The 18,984-nt window shown below is 42.1% G+C and overlaps 1 protein-coding gene across 1 annotated transcript; it reads right to left on the bottom strand.

Annotated features, from left to right (window-relative positions):
- Positions 1 to 2,566: 2,566 nt before the first annotated feature.
- Positions 2,567 to 18,137, bottom strand: KCNV2 (potassium voltage-gated channel modifier subfamily V member 2). Its single transcript, XM_068667397.1, has 4 exons — positions 17,923 to 18,137; positions 15,234 to 15,323; positions 11,968 to 13,746; positions 2,567 to 7,883 (listed from the first exon to the last, which is right to left on the bottom strand). The coding sequence occupies exons 3-4, from the start codon at positions 13,405 to 13,407 to the stop codon at positions 7,608 to 7,610; spliced, it is 1,716 nt and encodes a 571-aa protein (XP_068523498.1). The 5' UTR covers positions 13,408 to 13,746; positions 15,234 to 15,323; positions 17,923 to 18,137; the 3' UTR covers positions 2,567 to 7,607.
- Between the last annotated feature and the right edge of the window lie 847 nt (positions 18,138 to 18,984).

Here is an 18,984-nt window from a genome sequence, read left to right as displayed (position 1 = left end):
AAACTTCCCCTGCCTCAGCTTAACCCCGTTCCCGCGGGTCCTGTCACTGGTGTTAATGGAGAAAAGGTCTCCTGCCTCTCGACACCCCCTTACGAGGAAGTTGATATCTTTAAGAAATGTCTAAATGATTTCTCTTCAAAATAATGAAAAGCAGTTGAACTGGGAATTTTAACATTAAATTGTGTAATATTTTATTAGCCATAGCCTGGACACCAGGAGCTCAGTGAACCTGCCCAAGAACTCATGCTGCTCACCAGCATCCTTTCAGGTCCATTGATTTCCCTTCAACACATCCTCATCAATGATGGATGTCAATGCAACGTTGTATTTCTTATTTTATGCAGCATCCTGCCCTAGTTCGAGGACCTTTGCTTTCACAGATGGTGATTCAGCTTCATATTCTGTGCATCAGTCTACTTTGCTGCTTCAGTGTTACTGACCAAGTGCACATTGGAACAAGCACTAAAGAAGAACATTTGTTCACAGAGCAAATGCACTGTATGTCATAAGAGGACATCTCAAATAATTTGTTTCCTTCTGCTTCAGATGCACTTTGAGTGTCTGCCTGTGGTCCTACTTTGTCCTTTAGTCTTCATAAGGTGTACTAAGTTAGAAAAGCTGTACATACATTTTCTACTCCAAGCAGTGAGTTGCTGCTCAGATATCACTTGCTGCAATGCATAAGCTGTTGCTTTCTGACAAGCAAGCACTGGGTCACAATACCTAGCAAACATTCCCTTCCCTTCCCTTCCCTTCCCTTCCCTTCCCTTCCCTTCCCTTCCCTTCCCTTCCCTTCCCTTCCCTTCCCTTCCCTTCCCTTCCCTTCCCTTCCCTTCCCTTCCCTTCCCTTCCCTTCCCTTCCCTTCCCTTCCCTTCCCTTCCCTTCCCTTCCCTTCCCTTCCCTTCCCTTCCCTTCCCTTCCCTTCCCTTCCCTTCCCTTCCCTTCCCTTCCCTTCCCTTCCCTTCCCTTCCCTTCCCTTCCCTTCCCTTCCCTTCCCTTCCCTTCCCTTCCCTTCCCTTCCCTTCCCTTCCCTTCCCTTCCCTTCCCTTCCCTTCCCTTCCCTTCCCTTCCCTTCCCTTCCCTTCCCTTCCCTTCCCTTCCCTTCCCTTCCCCAGGCTGTTTGTTTTTGTTGTTTGTTTGTTTTTGTTTTAATTGAAATGGTTGGTTTCCTTAAACCAAGCCGATTTTCAGGCTGTTTTATTAAGGTCAGTATTCTTTTATGTAACCGAGTGCTCTTACTCTGAAGAAGAAGCTGTGAGTAGAGACTAAATGTTATGAATGAAGCCTGAAGCATTATATCTTTGCAAAGGAAATTGTTGTGGTCATGCAGGACTGAGCACTCTTTCACTCCAGATTCTGTATGGTTTACCAGAACCAGAAACCATATTTATACATCAACGTTCCTTTTCAGACAGAAATGCAAAGTGTCTAATGCACCCTCTCTTTACAGCAGCTCTGGCACTTAAAATTAATCAGTTTACAACTTATGAGAGACTTGTGTGGAGTGTTTTGTTGAATTAATTTCTATTAGTGAGCTGATAAAATTTGCTGAACAAATGGAGCCCACTTGAACACTAAAGCAGGAGTTAAATGGCAAAGTTGCACAGAAGGAAGCCTGGCAATAGTCAGGACCAAACCTTCCCTTCACAGGGGATCAAATTAATCTCCTGGCTGGCCCATCTTCATGATCAATCTGTACTCGAAATCTGTGTATAAAATGGCACTAGTCTCTTTTCTTCCTGACATGCCAAAAGGTAGAACAACAACTGCTTGAGACCAGTACTCTGATTGCTTATACTGCCAGTAAAAGCTTCACTGTGGATCTAAAATGATTGATACAGCCTGCAATTGAGGTTAATTTTGTCTTGAAATTTCATATTCCCTGTTTTTTTTTTTTTTTTTTTTTTTTTTTTTTTTTTTTTTTAGTGTAAGTGATGATGTTTTTGTTTGTTTAAACTGTTTTAGAAATACACATGTTGAGCATTAACCATGGCCCAACACCACTCAGATCTGCCTAGAATCGGTTCCCTTTTTGTGCAGTGACCTTCTGGGAGCATTTCTGGTTTTGGAGCTGTCTTTTAGAAATGAAAGAGAGAGGGAAATTCATCTCCAATTGATGTGGCATTATTTTGATGATTCATTTAGTCCCTAGTGGTGATATTACAGGTTTTATAGTTACTCCTTCTTTCTTGTAGGCACTTTCTGACTGAACTCCAGGGAAGTCCAGGATTTTAGTGCTCTCTGTGCCTGAAGACACAGCAGAGCAACCTAACACAGCAAGTGGTGTATGCGTGAGGTGTTTTGAAGGAAAGGGGGGATTCTGCCGTCCTCTAGCCTCCTGATGGCAGTAGTGAACAATTTTCCATGCAAGGGACTGCACTTCCCCTGCGAGAACCCCTCTGCCTCTCCCTTTCTGGCCCCCATCACAGCAGAACCATCGTGCAACTTGTGAGTGATGAGGGCATTTTTCTGAACTCCAAGTTTCTATTTTTATTTTTGTACTGATTGTTTATGATAATAAAATACTTGGATGTTAAGGAGTTTGGATGTCAGGCCAATCTGACCCTCAAGAGTTGGCTTGAACTGCCTGAGGAGCGTGGAGTCCCTTTGATGTCAGTCTGGTTCCAGCTTATGCCAGGGTTTGATCATGAAGAGTTCACTTCAAAGCCTGACCTTCCTTTTGTGGGTGGCCTGTTGCATTTGTCTTCAGTCTGTGCCTTTGCCTTAATATGCAGCCTTTGGTGAGAAAAAAATGAAAAGTCTAACTTTCCTACTGAGCAAGGCTGTTCTGGCGTGGGGATGGAGAAACTTCTCTGCACAGTTATTCTCTGTGACAGTGCTGGTTGAATTTAACCATGTGTAGCCACGCTGTCTCGGCAGCCAGAGCAGGGTCTCTGTTCCTTTTCCCAGGTGCTAGGGGAAGTGTTTCAAGCGGTTTCTTCTGCCAGAACAGCTGAAGAAAGGAGGGTTGTGTGGGTATTTGTTGGCCTGAATAACTGTTATTAGTGGTAGCGAAAGACTCACTTTCAGGTTCGATACTAGTTCATCTGGTTATTGTTAGAAGGGGAAATGCTTTTGCTTCTAAATGGAGCAAATCTGGTTCAGAAGTCAGAATGACCACATAGAGACATTTCACAGAGTAGAAGTAAGTTCTGAGCAATTTTATTTTGAGAACTCTGATAATCTCTGTCTCAGGAACTACCTGGGGAATGCTTTAATTTTTCTCAGCATATTTCCAATAATTACCTAAGTACATAAAAAGCTAGTGCCTCTGACCTTTCTCTTTTTCAATGCAAGATAAAGAACTAGATTACAGTCAAATGCCATGTATTTTTTCTACTTCTGAATAAAGAAGTTAATAAAGGTTTTGTAAATAGCAGATAAGCATGAATCAAATATTTTTACATAACAAAAACAGAACAATCTAAACAGTTAAAGCTACTTTTAAAGCAAGTAGACATTTTTTTCCCTCCTAGGTTTATTGATAGTCATTATTTTTCTCCAAAAATTTTAAAGTTTACCTAGTTTATAATCTTAAAATTATACATACTTAAAGACTGAATATTAGTGTTTGCCTTAGAAGCCTGGGAATAGCACCAGATGCATATTAATCTATGGCTGTACTCTAGCTACCCCTTTAAGTGCTATCTTTCTGAATGAGAAAAGCAAACAGCTGCTGAATTGCACTGAGAAAGTGATGTTCTTCTAAGACAAGGATTTGTGCAAAAGCTATTCTGATTGGAATTCTTTTCACTGTCTCATGTAGGGACAGACTCGAGACTCCACCATCCCTGCACGCTACTATCTTTTTTTTTTTTTTTAATTATTATTATGATTATTTTTAATTTCAGTAATTCACAGGCCTATAAGAAATAGAAGAAGGAATACTTAGTTGTCTAAAAATGAAGCCAGGACATCCAGATAAACAAATTGTTTCTTTGTCTACCAAGGACAACATGTTTGCTATGTCTGTAGCAAAGCATAATAGAACATATTTTCCTTCTCCCTCTGGGGCTCATTAATATCTGCAATTAGTTAAAATGGAAGACTTGAGCATGGTCACATTCCTTGAGTTTTCTAATTTCTCAGTGTTTTGAGAATCCCCCACTCTGTTCCACCAAAATCTTAGTAATACCAAATTAACATCTCATAAAATAAGCCCTATCTACTTTAGCTTTGATGGTATTACCCATCTTTGTTGAATCTAAGCATATTTTCCCTTGAAGTGGTTATTTTGAAATCTTTTGATTGTCAAAGCCCTATGGCATTCAAGTAATCAAGATAATCAAGGCCGTCCTGCATTACTTTTGAATGCCATCATGTAGCACTTGGCTGTTTCATTTCACAGTAATCTAGGGGTACTTGCGATGCCACTGAAAGCTGTAGTGGCTGTGACAGTAAATTAACTGCGTCCTTCTCAAAAGGAATCATTGTGTCAACACAACAAAATGGCAAAAATGCAGCATTACATTTCAAAACCAGCTGACAAAGATATGCACAGCCCACTGCAGGTAGTGAGGAGTTTGCTCCGTGTGACTATGAACTCCTTCCTTCCTCTGAGCTGGTGGAGCTCCTCTAGCCAGTTTGTATAGTAGGAGCATCAGATAGGGTGTCTCAGGAGTTGGGCAGGTGGGAGGACCTTGCTAGAAACCACTTACAGAAAATGCTAGTAGTGATAGAGCTTGGGCATTCAGGGCAACATCTGATTGGCATTGTGGTGCCTCAGTATTAGGCATAATCTATACTACCGAATTCACAGACTTAAGCTCAACACCCCTACAATAAAATGAGGTAAGCTACAAGGCAGAAAGCTGTGTGGGGTAATACAGTAAAGCAAACTATGAATTTTAATTAAAGAAAACACAGAACTCTAATTTACAGTTTGCTGGAAAATGCCTTACTTCACTAAGAGCCTGTTCTCCTGCTGCAAGAGGCAAGGCAAATGATCCAATTATTACGAAAGAGAAAAACAACAACTTTGAGTCATTTTTTTTGCTTCACATTTCATGTGGCAGCTGCCGGAGATCTGTCCTCCGAACTGCACACTTCTACCATGTATCTTGCATCAGCATTAGTCAGAGCTCTCCAAATCAAGTTAGGGCACAGACCAATGAAGAATCTAATCCTGCTCCCCCAGATTGTCCCATTTGTATGTTAAACCAACTCATAAAGGAATCATAAAGGAATCACAAAGGCACCAAAGCTGCCATCAGCAAAACAGTGGGGTTGGGTGTTGGAGGGAGGAGTGAGGAAAGCATATTGAAGAAGAAGAGCATGCAGCAGGTTCTAGGCAAGCTGAGCTGCCTAGTGTGTGATGCCTTGGTTCAGAGTACTCAGATGGGATTTAGCACTATTGTCTTCTCCTGAAGGAATATAAATGGGTCTCCTCCATGTCTGAAAGGTTTTTGGCCTCTAACCATTATAGAGTATTGTGAGTCCTGCCTTCATGTGGCTGCAAGGTGTGGGAACTACCTCTTAAGTCCTGCCAGCTCCTTCAGACTGAGAAATTAAATTAAGGGGTTCCTTGTCTTGGAATGCTGGGTGGTCATCAAAGTTTAAGTCCTTTAATGAATCTCATCCAATGGATGTAACCTATTGTCTCAAGCTGCACGTTGAAAATGAAGCACGGTTGTGTTCCTGCGTACTTTTAACCTGTTGCCCCATTCAACTGCAACAGGGGTCTAAAAGAGCGGCTTCCTGTGACTTCAGGAAGCCACTGGTGCAGAAGGGCCATACAAATTCATACCACCCCAGAGCCAAACTAAAGCAGCTATTCTTGTCAGTGAGTGCTGGGATTGTGCCTGCTGCATTGTGTGCAGTCCAGGACAGCACACATCTATCACAGTCAACTCTCAGGGCTCAGCTGTGCCTTAAAGACACCGTTTAGCTTTTAACAGAGCTGATCAGCACACAATGTGCTGACTGTCATTCCTAAAGAACAAAATGACAGCTGGGCTTATGATAAGTTTGTCTGGAGATAGAAAATGAGAAGAGCAACTTCGTTACTGATTACCTTCTCACTATGCAAATGAAAAATGTCCCCATGCTTGACACAATTTGTATGGATGTAGCAAAATCAATGAACTTTTTCACCCTCAGCTGTCCCAGGAGTGAGCTTCACACCATTGTCTTCAGCCTGACTCTGAGACTTGACTATGATGATTTACATTCAGCAGCACACTACAGACACAACGTGGAAGTTCAGGAATTTTAAAGCGCATCTCTGCTGTCAGGCTGTTTCACAGAAAGAGTGCTAATGAATAACAATCATGTGACTGCTGCCATTGCTTCTTTTTGTTACCCTGTGGTTTATACTATTTGGATCTGACTATCAATTAAATAACTGTTCTTTCAGATCTGTTGCTCAGATTCCTATTTTTAAAATCCTAGGACTGCTGTTATGTAAAAAGAATATTCCTGATATACTGTGAACTAATAGAAGAAGTGCTGGTCCCATCTTTTTTTTTTTTTTCCTTTTTTTTTTTTTTTTTCTTTTTTTTTTCTTATTACTATTTATTGCATAGTTCTTGGGGTAACATGCAAAAGCCAAGCTGTGAAAGAAGGCTAAGTAATTTCAGGAAATAAGGTACTACTGGAGGTGGGTTAAGATGTCAGAAATGTGTCTGTATGTACCAAAGTATCTTGACTTTAAATTATATTTTAAATTGGCTTCAGACAAGAGCTAATAAGATCCTTTTCATGAAAAGTGTTATATTACCTACTACGTGTTTGAGTATTTTTTCAGAACATTTCTCTAACGTTTACATCCTGTGACAGGCCTGTTATTTTTCTAACATTTCAATAAGTAGATATATTAAATGTAGTAGAATAAATGTAGATTATCACTTAACCCTAGAGAAAGTATTTGTTTAGAAATGTTTTCAAGGCTGATGACATTTATCAACTCAAAATCCAGATTTTCCACTAGATCTTGGCATAACGGAAGATGATTATGGAGGTGGAGGTGGGGAAAATAGTAAAACCAGCATGTTGCTTGCCTAGGTGTGAAAATGGAAGTCACTTGCTGGGACGAAAAGTACAATTGGGACACTGAAGCATAACTACCAGTGCAAGTGGAAGCTGAAAGCTCATGGAGTGTAGATGCTGCTAATATTCAGGAAGGAATTCTAGGCTGTTTTCCCAGTTTTGAAAGATGATGCAAAACCAATTTCAGCAATGCAGTCAGTATACTATTTGTTTAAGACTGCCCTGGCAGCAGCAAAGGGTCTGACCCTTAATGGCAACAATTTGTTTCCCTTTGGTTTGGTCATTGGTCTTTGACATTGGTCTGATCGGTTTTAAGGGGCCACATCTTTGTGTGGATCTAATTCAGAATTTCTGGGTGATTTGTCTGAATAATCTCCTTCCAGATAGCTCATGAGCACTTGAGTGCTGCTCTCAGACTAACAAAGCCAAGAAAAAATAAATCTTTTGTTATAATCTGAACCTTTTCTTTTAAAAGTAATTCACTTCAAAACAGATTTCACCATCTAATTTTTGTTACTGTTATCCTTTTCAGTTTATCTCCAGTTAGCTTGACTGATCAATTTTCCGTCTTTTTCTTCAGCTTCCCTGTTCCAACCCAATATCCAAGGCATTGCTCATATCAGTGTTGTGGCAAAGGGCGGGCAGCACTTTCTCCGCAGCATTCAGATATTTTCTTCATGGCTCTCCGTGTGAAGTCCACCTTCCCCCTTTCTTTCTTGAGAGCAGTGTACTCGTAGGCCTTCAGCTTGCTGTAATAGTCTGAGAATTTGTTGTAAAGTATGGAGATGGGCATGCCATTCAGGATTATACCGAACGCGATGCAGAGGAACGCGAACAGGCGGCCGAGGTGAGTTTCTGGACACATGTCTCCATATCCCACTGTAGAGATGCTGACCTACAGGCAAATCAGCAGTCAGCTTATTAGCTGGGAAGAGGCATACAAAAGGTTATCTCCTTGTAATCTTTCTAGATTTGCTGAGGGATCAGAGGTGATTCTGGAGCTAACATTCTTGTACTTTGCATCACACGACTGCACTGGCTTTTTTGGGTACTGTTAATTTTATGTAAAAGTCCCCAGTTAAAATAAATAAATAAATAAATAAATAAATAAATAAATAAATAAATAAATAAATAAATAAATAACCCCCTCTCCTGCAATAAAGAAAGACAACAGTGCAGTGAGGCACCAGTCAGGAAGATTTTTAAAGGCTTTGTCTTGCAGAGGGAATTTCCAAATGGTTTCCCCACCACCGTGTCTGGAGGGTGGATTTGCTCAGCTGTGGATAGAGAAGGCAGCACAAATCCAGTGACAACTGTAATCCTGCTACCTCATTGTGTCACTGGGAACAGGCACCCCTCTGTGTCTAAATCCAGTGTGCTTATAAAAGCTGGTATTTTGGGACTTACTGTGTGTGTTCTATTTTGAGTATTACCTTTGCTTGTTATATTTATATATATGTGAAGTATGAATGAAAAACACATGAAAAACTTCAGCTAATTGTGAAATATATTTTGATAATGTTTGCACTGTTGGAAGATATGACCCAGCAGTCTGAAGTTTCTTTATAAAATTGCCTTCAATGTTTACACAAGTATTGTGTATACAAGGACCTAATGAAAAAACAGGTATCTTTCTCAGTCATCTAGAAATCTCAAACTTTTGCTGAATTTTTATGAATTTGTATTTGAAGAAGTGCTTGGGGGTTGCTGAAAATATTTTCTGTGTGCTTGTGAGTGATGGTATTTTATATTCCCAGTTTACATGAACCTGTGAATTTTGCCATCTCATTGTCTACATAGTTCATAAAGGACCTTTTTCCTGAGCCTTCACGTTTTTCTAGTTTTAGACTACACAGGTATGAATAAGCTTTGTTTTATATGGCCCATATATAGTACCAAGCAATGCAAAACTTTCTTTGTAAAATAAAGTTTTAAAAATTCCTGGCTGTTTGCTTACATGGTTGTTACATATAAATGATGTACTCCCAAACAGTTAGCATGAAATAACTCCTGTTATATTCTTCCACTCTATGCATCTTGATTGTTTATAACGTTTACATTTAGTAAACACAATTTATGTTTCTCTGGCAGGTAAAACTTGCAGGGTTCTGCAATCTGGCGCTTCCTTGTAATATTCATGTGCAAGGGATCTTTTGCAGCCAATTAATTTTATTTATTTATTTATTTATTTTACAGTATCCAAGGAGACTGTTTGTATCTGGTAATATAAAACTTCCACAGAATACAGTACAGGCAGGAGTTTTACTGTAATTCTCTTGTGGCTTTCGCACTGAAATAAGTCTCTGGAAGGTCACGGTGTGCAGCCTGCCATCCTCTAACATGCTAAATAAAATGTTATTTCAAATAAAGAAAGTATTAGGCTACATGAGACAGCACTGGATAAGCATATTTGTAGGATGCACCTGGTGCTTCCTGCGGAATAAAAAGGATTAGTCACTTGGTTTAATGGAAATTAAGTCACTGGATTTGAATGATAATACAGGATAAATATCTCCAAAAATAAATACTGAGATGAGGGCAAGATGTTTATCTCTACCAGGCAGGACAAAGCCATTATCCTGTGATAAGGTTCTGTTCCACTGGCACAGTCTTCGACATCACTGTGACAGTTTGGGAGGGAGAGCTGTTCTCTTGGGTGGGTCAGACTGTGGACACTGCTGGATTTTGATGAAATTTGAGTGATCTTTATCTCTTAATTTTTACTTTTAAAGAATGGATAGGCTTTAAAAATTTCTGTGTGCTTTAGAATCACAATGTGCATGCTCTAGCACATCTTTAGGATACACTTGCTCAGCTAAAAACACCTTTCTCACATAGTCATGGTTATATGGGATTCAGAGGAATATCTAAATAATCACGGTGTTACCAGCTTGCAGGAGTGATGTCTTAAGATTTTTTCATATATCTCACATGTTCATAAATCACAACAAACAAGTGGGAAACCGCCACATTAAATCAGCCACTGCTGAAACAGTGAGTTTGGCCAGGATCTTCCCAGCTGCTGGCCAGAAGTATCATTATTGGACAGTTTGGAGTTGCCTTCCTCATAGCATGGTCCCCATGCTATGCTGATTGTCCAGCATGAGTTCTGATTCTTTTCCAATCCATTTGCCTTGGTTTCCTTGCCTGGGAAGTGATGGGGACGTAGCCAGCAACATAGCCAGGTCCAGGGGGCAGAGGTGCTCCTGAAGCCCTGCCATAAGAATGGGTTATGGAGGCCAGCATTGCTTGCTCTGACAGGAAATATACGTACCCTGCAAGTGACGGTGGACTAGAACAAGTCTTAGTGCAACGGGTAGCACCTAGCTGCGCTTTGACTTGACTCAGGCTGCTGTAAAGATGCACAGCTGCTGCAGCACAAAGAACTCCTGTTTTCCAGCACTCTGAAGCTGCTGGCTGCAGTACAGGGAGGGATCAGCTTCCCCTCTCCCTGTAGTCAATCCCCACCCTCCCCCCCCCCCCCCCCAAAAAAAAAAAAAAATCATGTTATTGTATAGATGATAATTGGGAAACTGACATACACGAGCATGAAGATTATCTGCTAAGCATCTACTTACAGCCTGTGCTTCCCTTACCCAGCCTCCATTGTCTGCTAGTCCTTATCAATCCAGAGGTGTTTCTTTTGTATTTGTAACTCACCTTGAAAGATATAACTATCATTTTGTTCAGCCAATAGTCTGAGAAAAATTGATTAGTGTACTGGAAATAACTGCATGGCCATCTTTTATTGTAAATGCTTCTAAGGTGAAGCATGAGTTTGGGATGCTGAACCATTCTGCCAGTATGCTGTCAGAGCCAGGAGGCTTTTAAGTAAGGTGGAGTACTTTAAACTCTCATGGTTCTGTGTTCCCAGCTAAATCTTCATGCCCCTCCAAGAGGTGATCCAAACAACATGGAATACATTGCCCGAGAAACATCCCTCCACATAACGGAGTGTAGTACAGCTCAGTGATAGTTCAGACCTCCAGGAGATGTGCCCAAATGCCTTAGAGCAGAGACCTCCGTGGCAGTCTCTAGAAATGAGGTCATTCTGCCTTCCTTTCCAAGTCTTGTCAGCAGAACCTCAGCCAGTTACCCACACTCCAGTTTCTTGGGAAGAATCACACTCTTTCTCGCAAAGGCTGCAAAAATACTCAAGGTGACGTTAACTACACATTAACCTCCCTCACTACAGACTGATGTGGGGTTCGAACCAGTGACCTAGATGTAGAAGGCAGCCTATCCCATTATCAGCCTCCTGAGCCATGCCACTTATTTTTGCATTCATTCATCAACTCTGGCACAATATAAATAACCACCAATGTTTTGTGTGTATATATGTGCAGACGTATCCTGGAAGTGCCACCTAAGGAGCAGAATGCGATCTCTTGTGTAAAACAACCATTGGTCCGAATGAAATTTAATAGCCAGAGCTCTGGGACAGTTTGGACTTTGCAAGTTTGCCTGCCAGAGTACAGTGAATAGTACATAAACCATGTTTTATCATCTTGCAGTTATATGATGGGTCACAGTAGATTTTCAAAAAGATCAAGAATGAAAATCCCACGTGCAGCTGCCAGCAGATAGCCCGATAAACTCTTTTTTTCTTTGCTTATTTTGGCAACACTGACAATGGGATTTAATGGAGAAAAGCTTTTATTTTCTGTCTCTTTTCCCACTTATTCTTTAAAGGGCAAGTACTGCCTGCATTTGGTCAGATGGGAATTTCAACACCGTCTGCCTGATTAAGCCTTGATTAAAGCTTACAACTGAGGTGAATGAGTGCATGCGTGTGTGTGCGTGAGTGAGTGCATATGTCCTGTAAGCTCTGAATTCAGAGCAGATGTTCACTGATCTAGGCCTTCTGTTTTCAAGACCGTCAGCTACTCTAGAAAGGGAGGGGAGAAGAGGGTAAAATAAGGGTGGTGAGGGAGGGGACAGTCTCTAGATACCGAGCAAGTTGAGTTGTGTTTACTTACGGCAGCCCACCACCAAGCATGGGGGATGCTGGTGAAGTTGGTACTAGAGACGTCATGCTCCACTGTGTAGACCATGGCAGAGAAGGCGAAGATGCCCATGGCAATGAAGAGCAAAAGGCAGCCCACCTGCTGGTAGCACTGGCGCAAGGTAAAGCCGAAGGCACGCAGCCCCGTGGAGTGGCGGGCCAGCTTGAGAATGCGGAAGATGCGCATGAGGCGCATGATGCGAAGCACTTGTCCCACTTTGCCCACCCGTCCCACCTTCTCGATATCGTGCTCATGCTGGGAGCCCCGGCCTCGGGGCTGGTCATCATCAGCGAAACATTCGAGCAGCAGCTGCAGGTAGAGGGGCAGGATGGCAATGAGGTCCACAGCATTGAGCGCGCTGCTGGCAAAGCGGCGCAGGTCTGGGGTAGAGACTAAGCGCAGCAGGTACTCCAGGGTGAAGAAAGCGATGCACAGGGTCTCGATGTGCTCCAGGACAGGACGACTCTCCCCACTCTTCCGGTCCACCTGCTGCATCTCTTCCACGGTGTTGAGTGCCAGGGCCACCACGGAGATGAGCACAAAGAAGCTGGAGGCCACCGCCATCACTTTGGCGGTGACAGAGGAGAAGGGCTTCTCCATGAGGTTCCAGAGGCGCCAGCGCTGGGGCCCATAGTAGCGCATGTGGTGGAAAAGCTGCTCATTCTCCTGAGCCTCTGCCTGGGAGCGCAGCTCACGCTGGACCTTCAGCTGCTCGCTCAGCTCATCGCGGCGCTCCTCAAAGCAGATGCGGCAGCAGCGGGGTGTGTATTTGAGCCGCACGCCCCAGTAGCTCAACTCCTCCAGGAAGCTGCGTGGGCAAAGCTCGTCCCTCACACGCAGCACCCCTGAAGCATAGAAATTGTACACCAGCTGGAAGACGGCTGGGTCACGGTCAAAGAAATACTCGTCTCCCTGGGCAGCATAGTCATCGCACAGACCCAGCTGGCAGCGGCGGTCAGTGGAGGTGGCCAGGCGACCCAGGCGTGTCTTGGGGTAGATGGCCACTGCCTGGTAGGTGAGGCGGTAGCTTTGGCCACCGACGTTAATGTTCAGCACGGATGAAGTGGATGCCGTGGCTGGGGCTCCAGAGGAAAAGGCAGGGGAGCAAGGAATGGATGATGAGGGCTTGTTTTCTCCCTCAAATGGGTCTCCGGTTGGCCATTTTCCTTGTTCTTTCTCTTCTTCTTCCTCATCTTCATCATCCACGTAATAGTTGTAATTCCCCTCTGGTCCAAGGAGCAGCAGGGGCTGGGAGCTCAGCGGAGCAGTGGCAGAAAAGCCACTCTGCTTGTCTAAACACATGCCTTCATTGTCCTTCCTCCTGGCAAGCTGTGGAAGGACATTTGATGCTTCCCTCTCTCTTCCTTTAGCTTTCAGGAAAGGAAACTGCCTCCTCATGTTAAACTGCAACATACTATTTTCCCTTGCTCTTCTCCCTTCTTATCATTCACCTGCTTGACAAATTAGCACCAATCCTTTCTGGTACTAAGACTGACAGTCCTGCTCTCTTGTCTCTTCACCTCGGTGATATCAAGCACAGCGGCAGTTCTGCATTTTTCCTCCTGCCAGTCACCACTCCAGTTGCTGTGAAAGCTCACTGTGGGATATAGACACATGAAGACTGCTGTTGACTGTTTTAATCTTGCTGACAGGGAAGATCTGAGTGCTTAGAGAAGGGGATTTAAGGGCTATTATCCTGTTCCAGCCTCATGTCCCTCAGGCTGTGACGTGAATGATTATGGATCCATAAATCTATGAAAAATCAGTAAGGGGGAAAAAATGTAAAGTTTTATTGCTAATAAAAAAGCATACATTTCCCTAATTGAAATATATAGGGAATAAGAATAATCTGAAAATGAAAATGTATGAGGAGCAGAGAGAAGAGACGGAACATTATAGATTTCTTTCATCTACTTCAGTATAGTATGTCTTGGCTTACCTTAATGAAAATAATGAATAATTAATATGCAGATATTTTGTGGGCATTCATTACCATAAGTCTTTAAATATTTTCCAAAGGCAAGCAAATAAAAATCATTCCTCTTCATTCATGGTTAGCATATCTGCTGTCTGTCTGGTTGCCGGCACAGGTCTCATGCTTCTCTGGGCACAGCTCAAGAGAGAGCAAGCATGTGGAGGGGTTTCTAGCACACTGCTTCACTTCAAACTCTTCTTAAGATGCTGAGAAAGGGAACAGGGTGCAAAGCCACTCCTCCCTCTCTTGTAGGGCATGTTTAGTAGCATAAAGCCACGTAAGGTACCTAGCAGGACAGGATAGATTCTTTATCCTTGTTTTGGTGGAGGTTTCAATCTCAGCCCTCGATGAGCTGGCTCAAGAATCTCCAGTAACAATGAGCCTCCTGAAAGCCAAGTTGCTTCCCCTTGATGCTGGAAGCACTTCAGCTGGGCTAGAGCTCCTCTAAAGAAGAGGATACACACAGTAAACATATGGCTCCTTCAGCATACTCTTAGTCCCTGAGTTTCATCTTAACATCAGCTCATTATCCCTGGTTTATGCAGGCTGGTGCAGGATGGGACAAGGCAGTAGAAAACCACTAGCTCTGGCAACACCGTCACTGGTACAGAAAGCTGCAGTGTGAATACTTGGAGCAGCCAAAAGCTAGGTTTTGTTTTTATAGCTTCTCAGTCAGAAGAAATTCTTGTTGGAAATCTTGAATAATCAGAGTGATCGTGTTAGCCATCCAAGCAATCTTGCAAGCGCAATTTTATTAAAACATTGACACAAATTCCAAACTACTCCTAGTCACTGAAGATGAGAGGAAGTATCCGTCCCTGCTCCTCAAACACTTATCTTACCAAGTAACTCAATGTATAAGCAATCCCTAAAATGAAGAAGTCTCTGTCTCAATGAGTGGCAGCCAAGCTTTCTGTTACATCTTTGGCTATGTTACCTTTGTGTTCCTTCCTGCTCAGTATCACAGCTTCAACATTCCTGGCTTACCTAACAGCAAGGGGCATATGCAAGGTTAATTCAAACCAGGTTTCCCATGATAATGAGTGTCTATCAAAACGGTTTGGTAGGCCTAGCCTCCAACAGAATCATGGTGTGGCCCAAAGTGCTGCTGTGGTTGTACCACAGCCTACAGCATGGAACATCTGCCTGTGCACCTGGGCACAGAGACATAACCTGAGCAAATCTGGATCATTATCTTCAGGCCCTGGGAGAAACCTGTGGTCTGGAAATGGACCAGCTGCAAGAACTCAGAGATTTCTTATACCTGCGCAGCAGGTGCTCTCAGAAGCTGTTTTGGATTGATGTGACTGAGTTCTGTCCCAGCTGGAGTTCTTGCACACGACACAAAATGATGCTGTTGAAAAAAAAAAAAGCCATATAAGCAGAAAAAGTCTGTGAGATTATTAGTTTGACTGATATAAATAGAAAAAAGATCAGCTGCTGTTGAGCATGTGTTACTTCAGGGTCTGGTTATTGTCAGCTATCCAACAGAAAATGTTCTTCTACCGTCATATCTCACCTAATTAATATCTTTAGTGGTACTGTAGCCATGAAAGTCTGCCCTTCGGAAATAATACATACACATAGCTTGCCATCTGTAAAACCAAGTGTTGCACAGTGACTGTGTATTGCTAAGGGCTTTCCATCTGCAGCCCTTTAGCCTGTCTTCTACCTGCAGCTCCCTACCTTTTCACACAAGCTGTCAGGACATTGTATCCTAGTTCACCTGCGGCAGTATCTCTCCCTTGTTGTTCCCAAGCATGCAAATAATTTTACTTAGGTGCCATTATGTGAAAAAATCACCTTTGTTGTGAGAATTACCGCTTCTTTTCCACGTTTCCCCTACCTCCTGGCTGTAGCTTTTACATTTACTAGGTCTTGACAAGGACAAGGTCTTGACAAAGACCATCATAACTGAATGTTTGACAGTACCTTTTTTCTCAGACTGCATACTAAAGGAGGCTTCTTCAAGTCACACTATTTAAGGCCTGTGTTTCTAGCAATTCATATTTAGGTGTTCTTGGAGGTGTTTTGTTTCACAAATTCTCCACTGCCCATTCTCTTTATCTTTCTCGACGTAATAAAGGTAAGACCCATATTTATAGGGATTGTCAGTGCCTTATTACAGACACCCAGCTGCTTTGCAGTTTGCTTTGAATATTAAAACGTGCTGTGGTTAGTCCTCTGTTAGCAACCTTAGTACAAATTAATGTACAATGTCAGGACTGTCTCTTTGTCCTAAGCAAACTACTTCAGACATAAGAAAAACACTGGTCTGCAATACCATCATTTTACTACTAAAAAATATTGAATGTTTCTTAATCAAGATTCAAGCTAGAGTATAACCACATTCCTCTTACCAGACTTCACTGTAGTATTGTGTTTTCCTTTTTGTCAGACTCCCTGGTCTCACTTCTGAGAAGTCTCTGGTAAGGTTCAGTGTTCACTACTCAAAAGATCTTTTGTTTTTTCACACCATGAAGTGGCATGAGCTTCAATTCATGACTGTCAAATGCCAGCAGTTTGTACACCTGGTCTAAGACCTTACACACTGCTACTAACAAAAGCAAGAAAGGTTACTAGCTTCATGTCTCCTCAGGCTAATCACTTTGACCTAGTTATTCTTGTGAAGGAAACTGTCAGGCACCCAATACACTCTGCTCAAGCTTGCCTGCACTGATGAAATAGGTAAAATACGACTGCTTTATTTACGTTCTTTACTATGTTCTTTCAAGTTCTTTTCAGACATGATTCTGAGATGCTAGATTCTCAGCCCAGATAGGCAAGAAAATGAAGTGATCAGGTGGGACTTTCTTCACCCCTATCTTCTTCCTTAGCCATCTCAGTGTGTTGGTAGTAGGAACTACATAACATTTTATTTTATGGACAGTAGAAGAGACATGAAGACAGTAGTAGCAGTGGAGAGTGCTGTCCAATCTAGCAGTCAGTGTTCTGGATACCAGCTTCCTGAGAACACCATTTTCACAATAGGAAACTCTAGGTGAAACGGAAGAGGGTCATGAGAAGATGAGTCTGTGTAAGTCTTCATCTTAGGGACTGCTGACTTTTCCCATGGTAAGGGATCATGTAATTACATTTTTTTTTACACTGAGCAAATCACCTTCAGAGTGGAATATGCTTGCCTTCTATTGACAATAAAAAAAAGAAAAAATAAAGATTTTTAATTAAAATTACCTTGAAGAATTTATATGTCTCTATATTGCCTCACTGCATTGATTTCAGACTTGAAACAACATGCTCAGCTATCTGTAGGGAATTGCACTGAAAATTACATAAAGATTTGTTTCAAAGTGTCCAGTCATACTTTTTCAGTAACACCCAGTGACCTCTCAAGCTATGTTGACAGTGTAGAAAATACTTCTACTGGTGATTATTAATAACCTGATAATTATTCATGTCCTATTTGCTATATTAGGGCACTGAAAAAAAACATAATGGGGTCAAAGGAAGACTGACTGACTGTAATGTCTAGTTAAACTGTGAGGTGTGACTCAGGCAGTGGGAGAATTACAATTCTGTTCTGTTCTGTTCAGGTCCCCATACCTAAAAAGGAAAAAGAAAAAGAAAAAGAAAAAGAAAAAGGAAAAGGAAAAGGAAAAGGAAAAGGAAAAGGAAAAGGAAAAGGAAAAGGAAAAGGAAAAGGAAAAGGAAAAGGAAAAGGAAAAGAAAGCCTGAGCTAACACTATGCCACAATAACAGATATGTCTAAAGCTGAAGCAATATTTACTCTACCATTCCCCTCCACCCAGCTCAGCTGGACTTGTATGCAAGCAACAGTGGGCAAGAGGATCCTTGTTATTCTGTGATTTCAGGTATCTTTGCATCTTACCATCCCTTGCAGACTTTCTCAGCCCTGAAAACACCATGTGTCTGCTGAAAAAAAAAAAAATCCCTGTTTCTTACTGTATTTCTTTTTTTTTTTTTTCACTTACCTGGCAACCCTGTTGCTGCAGTTTCCTAGAGGGTGCTTAGAAAGCACAAAATGAATGGGAAGGGTGAAAGAGTGGGTTAGAGTAGTCAGCACCACCAAGTTGCCCACATCTCTTCCTGCTAACACACTGCAGGAAGCATGTGCCCATGCAATCCCCCAACTCCACCCACTGGTGCTGCCTGCACCACTGGGAAAAGAAAGAGAGGGCAGAGACAGAGGAAGCTGTTGCAGTGAGCCAGCTCCAGGAGTAGGCACCAGGCAGAGAGGGCAAAACACGACCAAGATTAAGCTGGCAGTTTTGTACCTGAGCAGTTAGTCTGTGCCACACAGGACAGGTTATCTGATCTACCATAGTTGAATGCTTATATGCTCACAGGTATGGAACAAAACAGCTGCAAAATGTGAAGCAAATCTCTCCTTAGTATTTACATTAATATATTTGCCACAGACTATGAGTGAGATGCAGCCAGTTACTCGTTTCACCTGACATAAGCAACTTTGCTGAGTATTTGTGCCACAGCTTGCCTCATCCCCTCCATTTTGTTTCAACTAGAGGCATTCTGGAAGGGGTGCCCTTCTTTCTCACAAGCCTGGAGACTCTTCCTTGCATCCACTTAAAGTGGTTCATGTTTTTTGCCACTGACTCTTTCTGTTTTCTGCCAGCATCTTCTCCTGTCTAACCAATCCACCTAAGTCCTTGCCAATATCATTTTCACATATCTACAACTCCATGACAGCTTTTCCCTATTGCAGTGGATTTTTTCTTTTTTTCTTTCTTTCTTTTTTTTTTTTTTTTTCTTTCTATTTAACAAATAAAGACACATTTTTACTGTAGATGTTTTCTCAGGGAAATATCTCTGCTGTGATATCCCTTAGCATACTCAAGCAGAAGTACCCACAGGAACACAAGGATGGCTTGTCAGCAGCAACATACCAACTGATAACCCTGGATCATATGCATTAACATCTGTGTGCTAGCTCTTATTAGGTCCTAATCACATTTCATGGAGTATTTTATGCAGATGGTGTTAAAAAATGACAGAATTTATTTATTTATTTATTT

This window comes from Anas acuta, chromosome Z, assembly GCF_963932015.1.
Source record: "Anas acuta chromosome Z, bAnaAcu1.1, whole genome shotgun sequence".
Taxonomy (NCBI): Eukaryota; Metazoa; Chordata; class Aves; order Anseriformes; family Anatidae; genus Anas; species Anas acuta.
The sequence above is the reverse complement of the archived record's forward strand: the minus strand, read 5'-3'. Positions and strand labels throughout refer to the sequence as shown.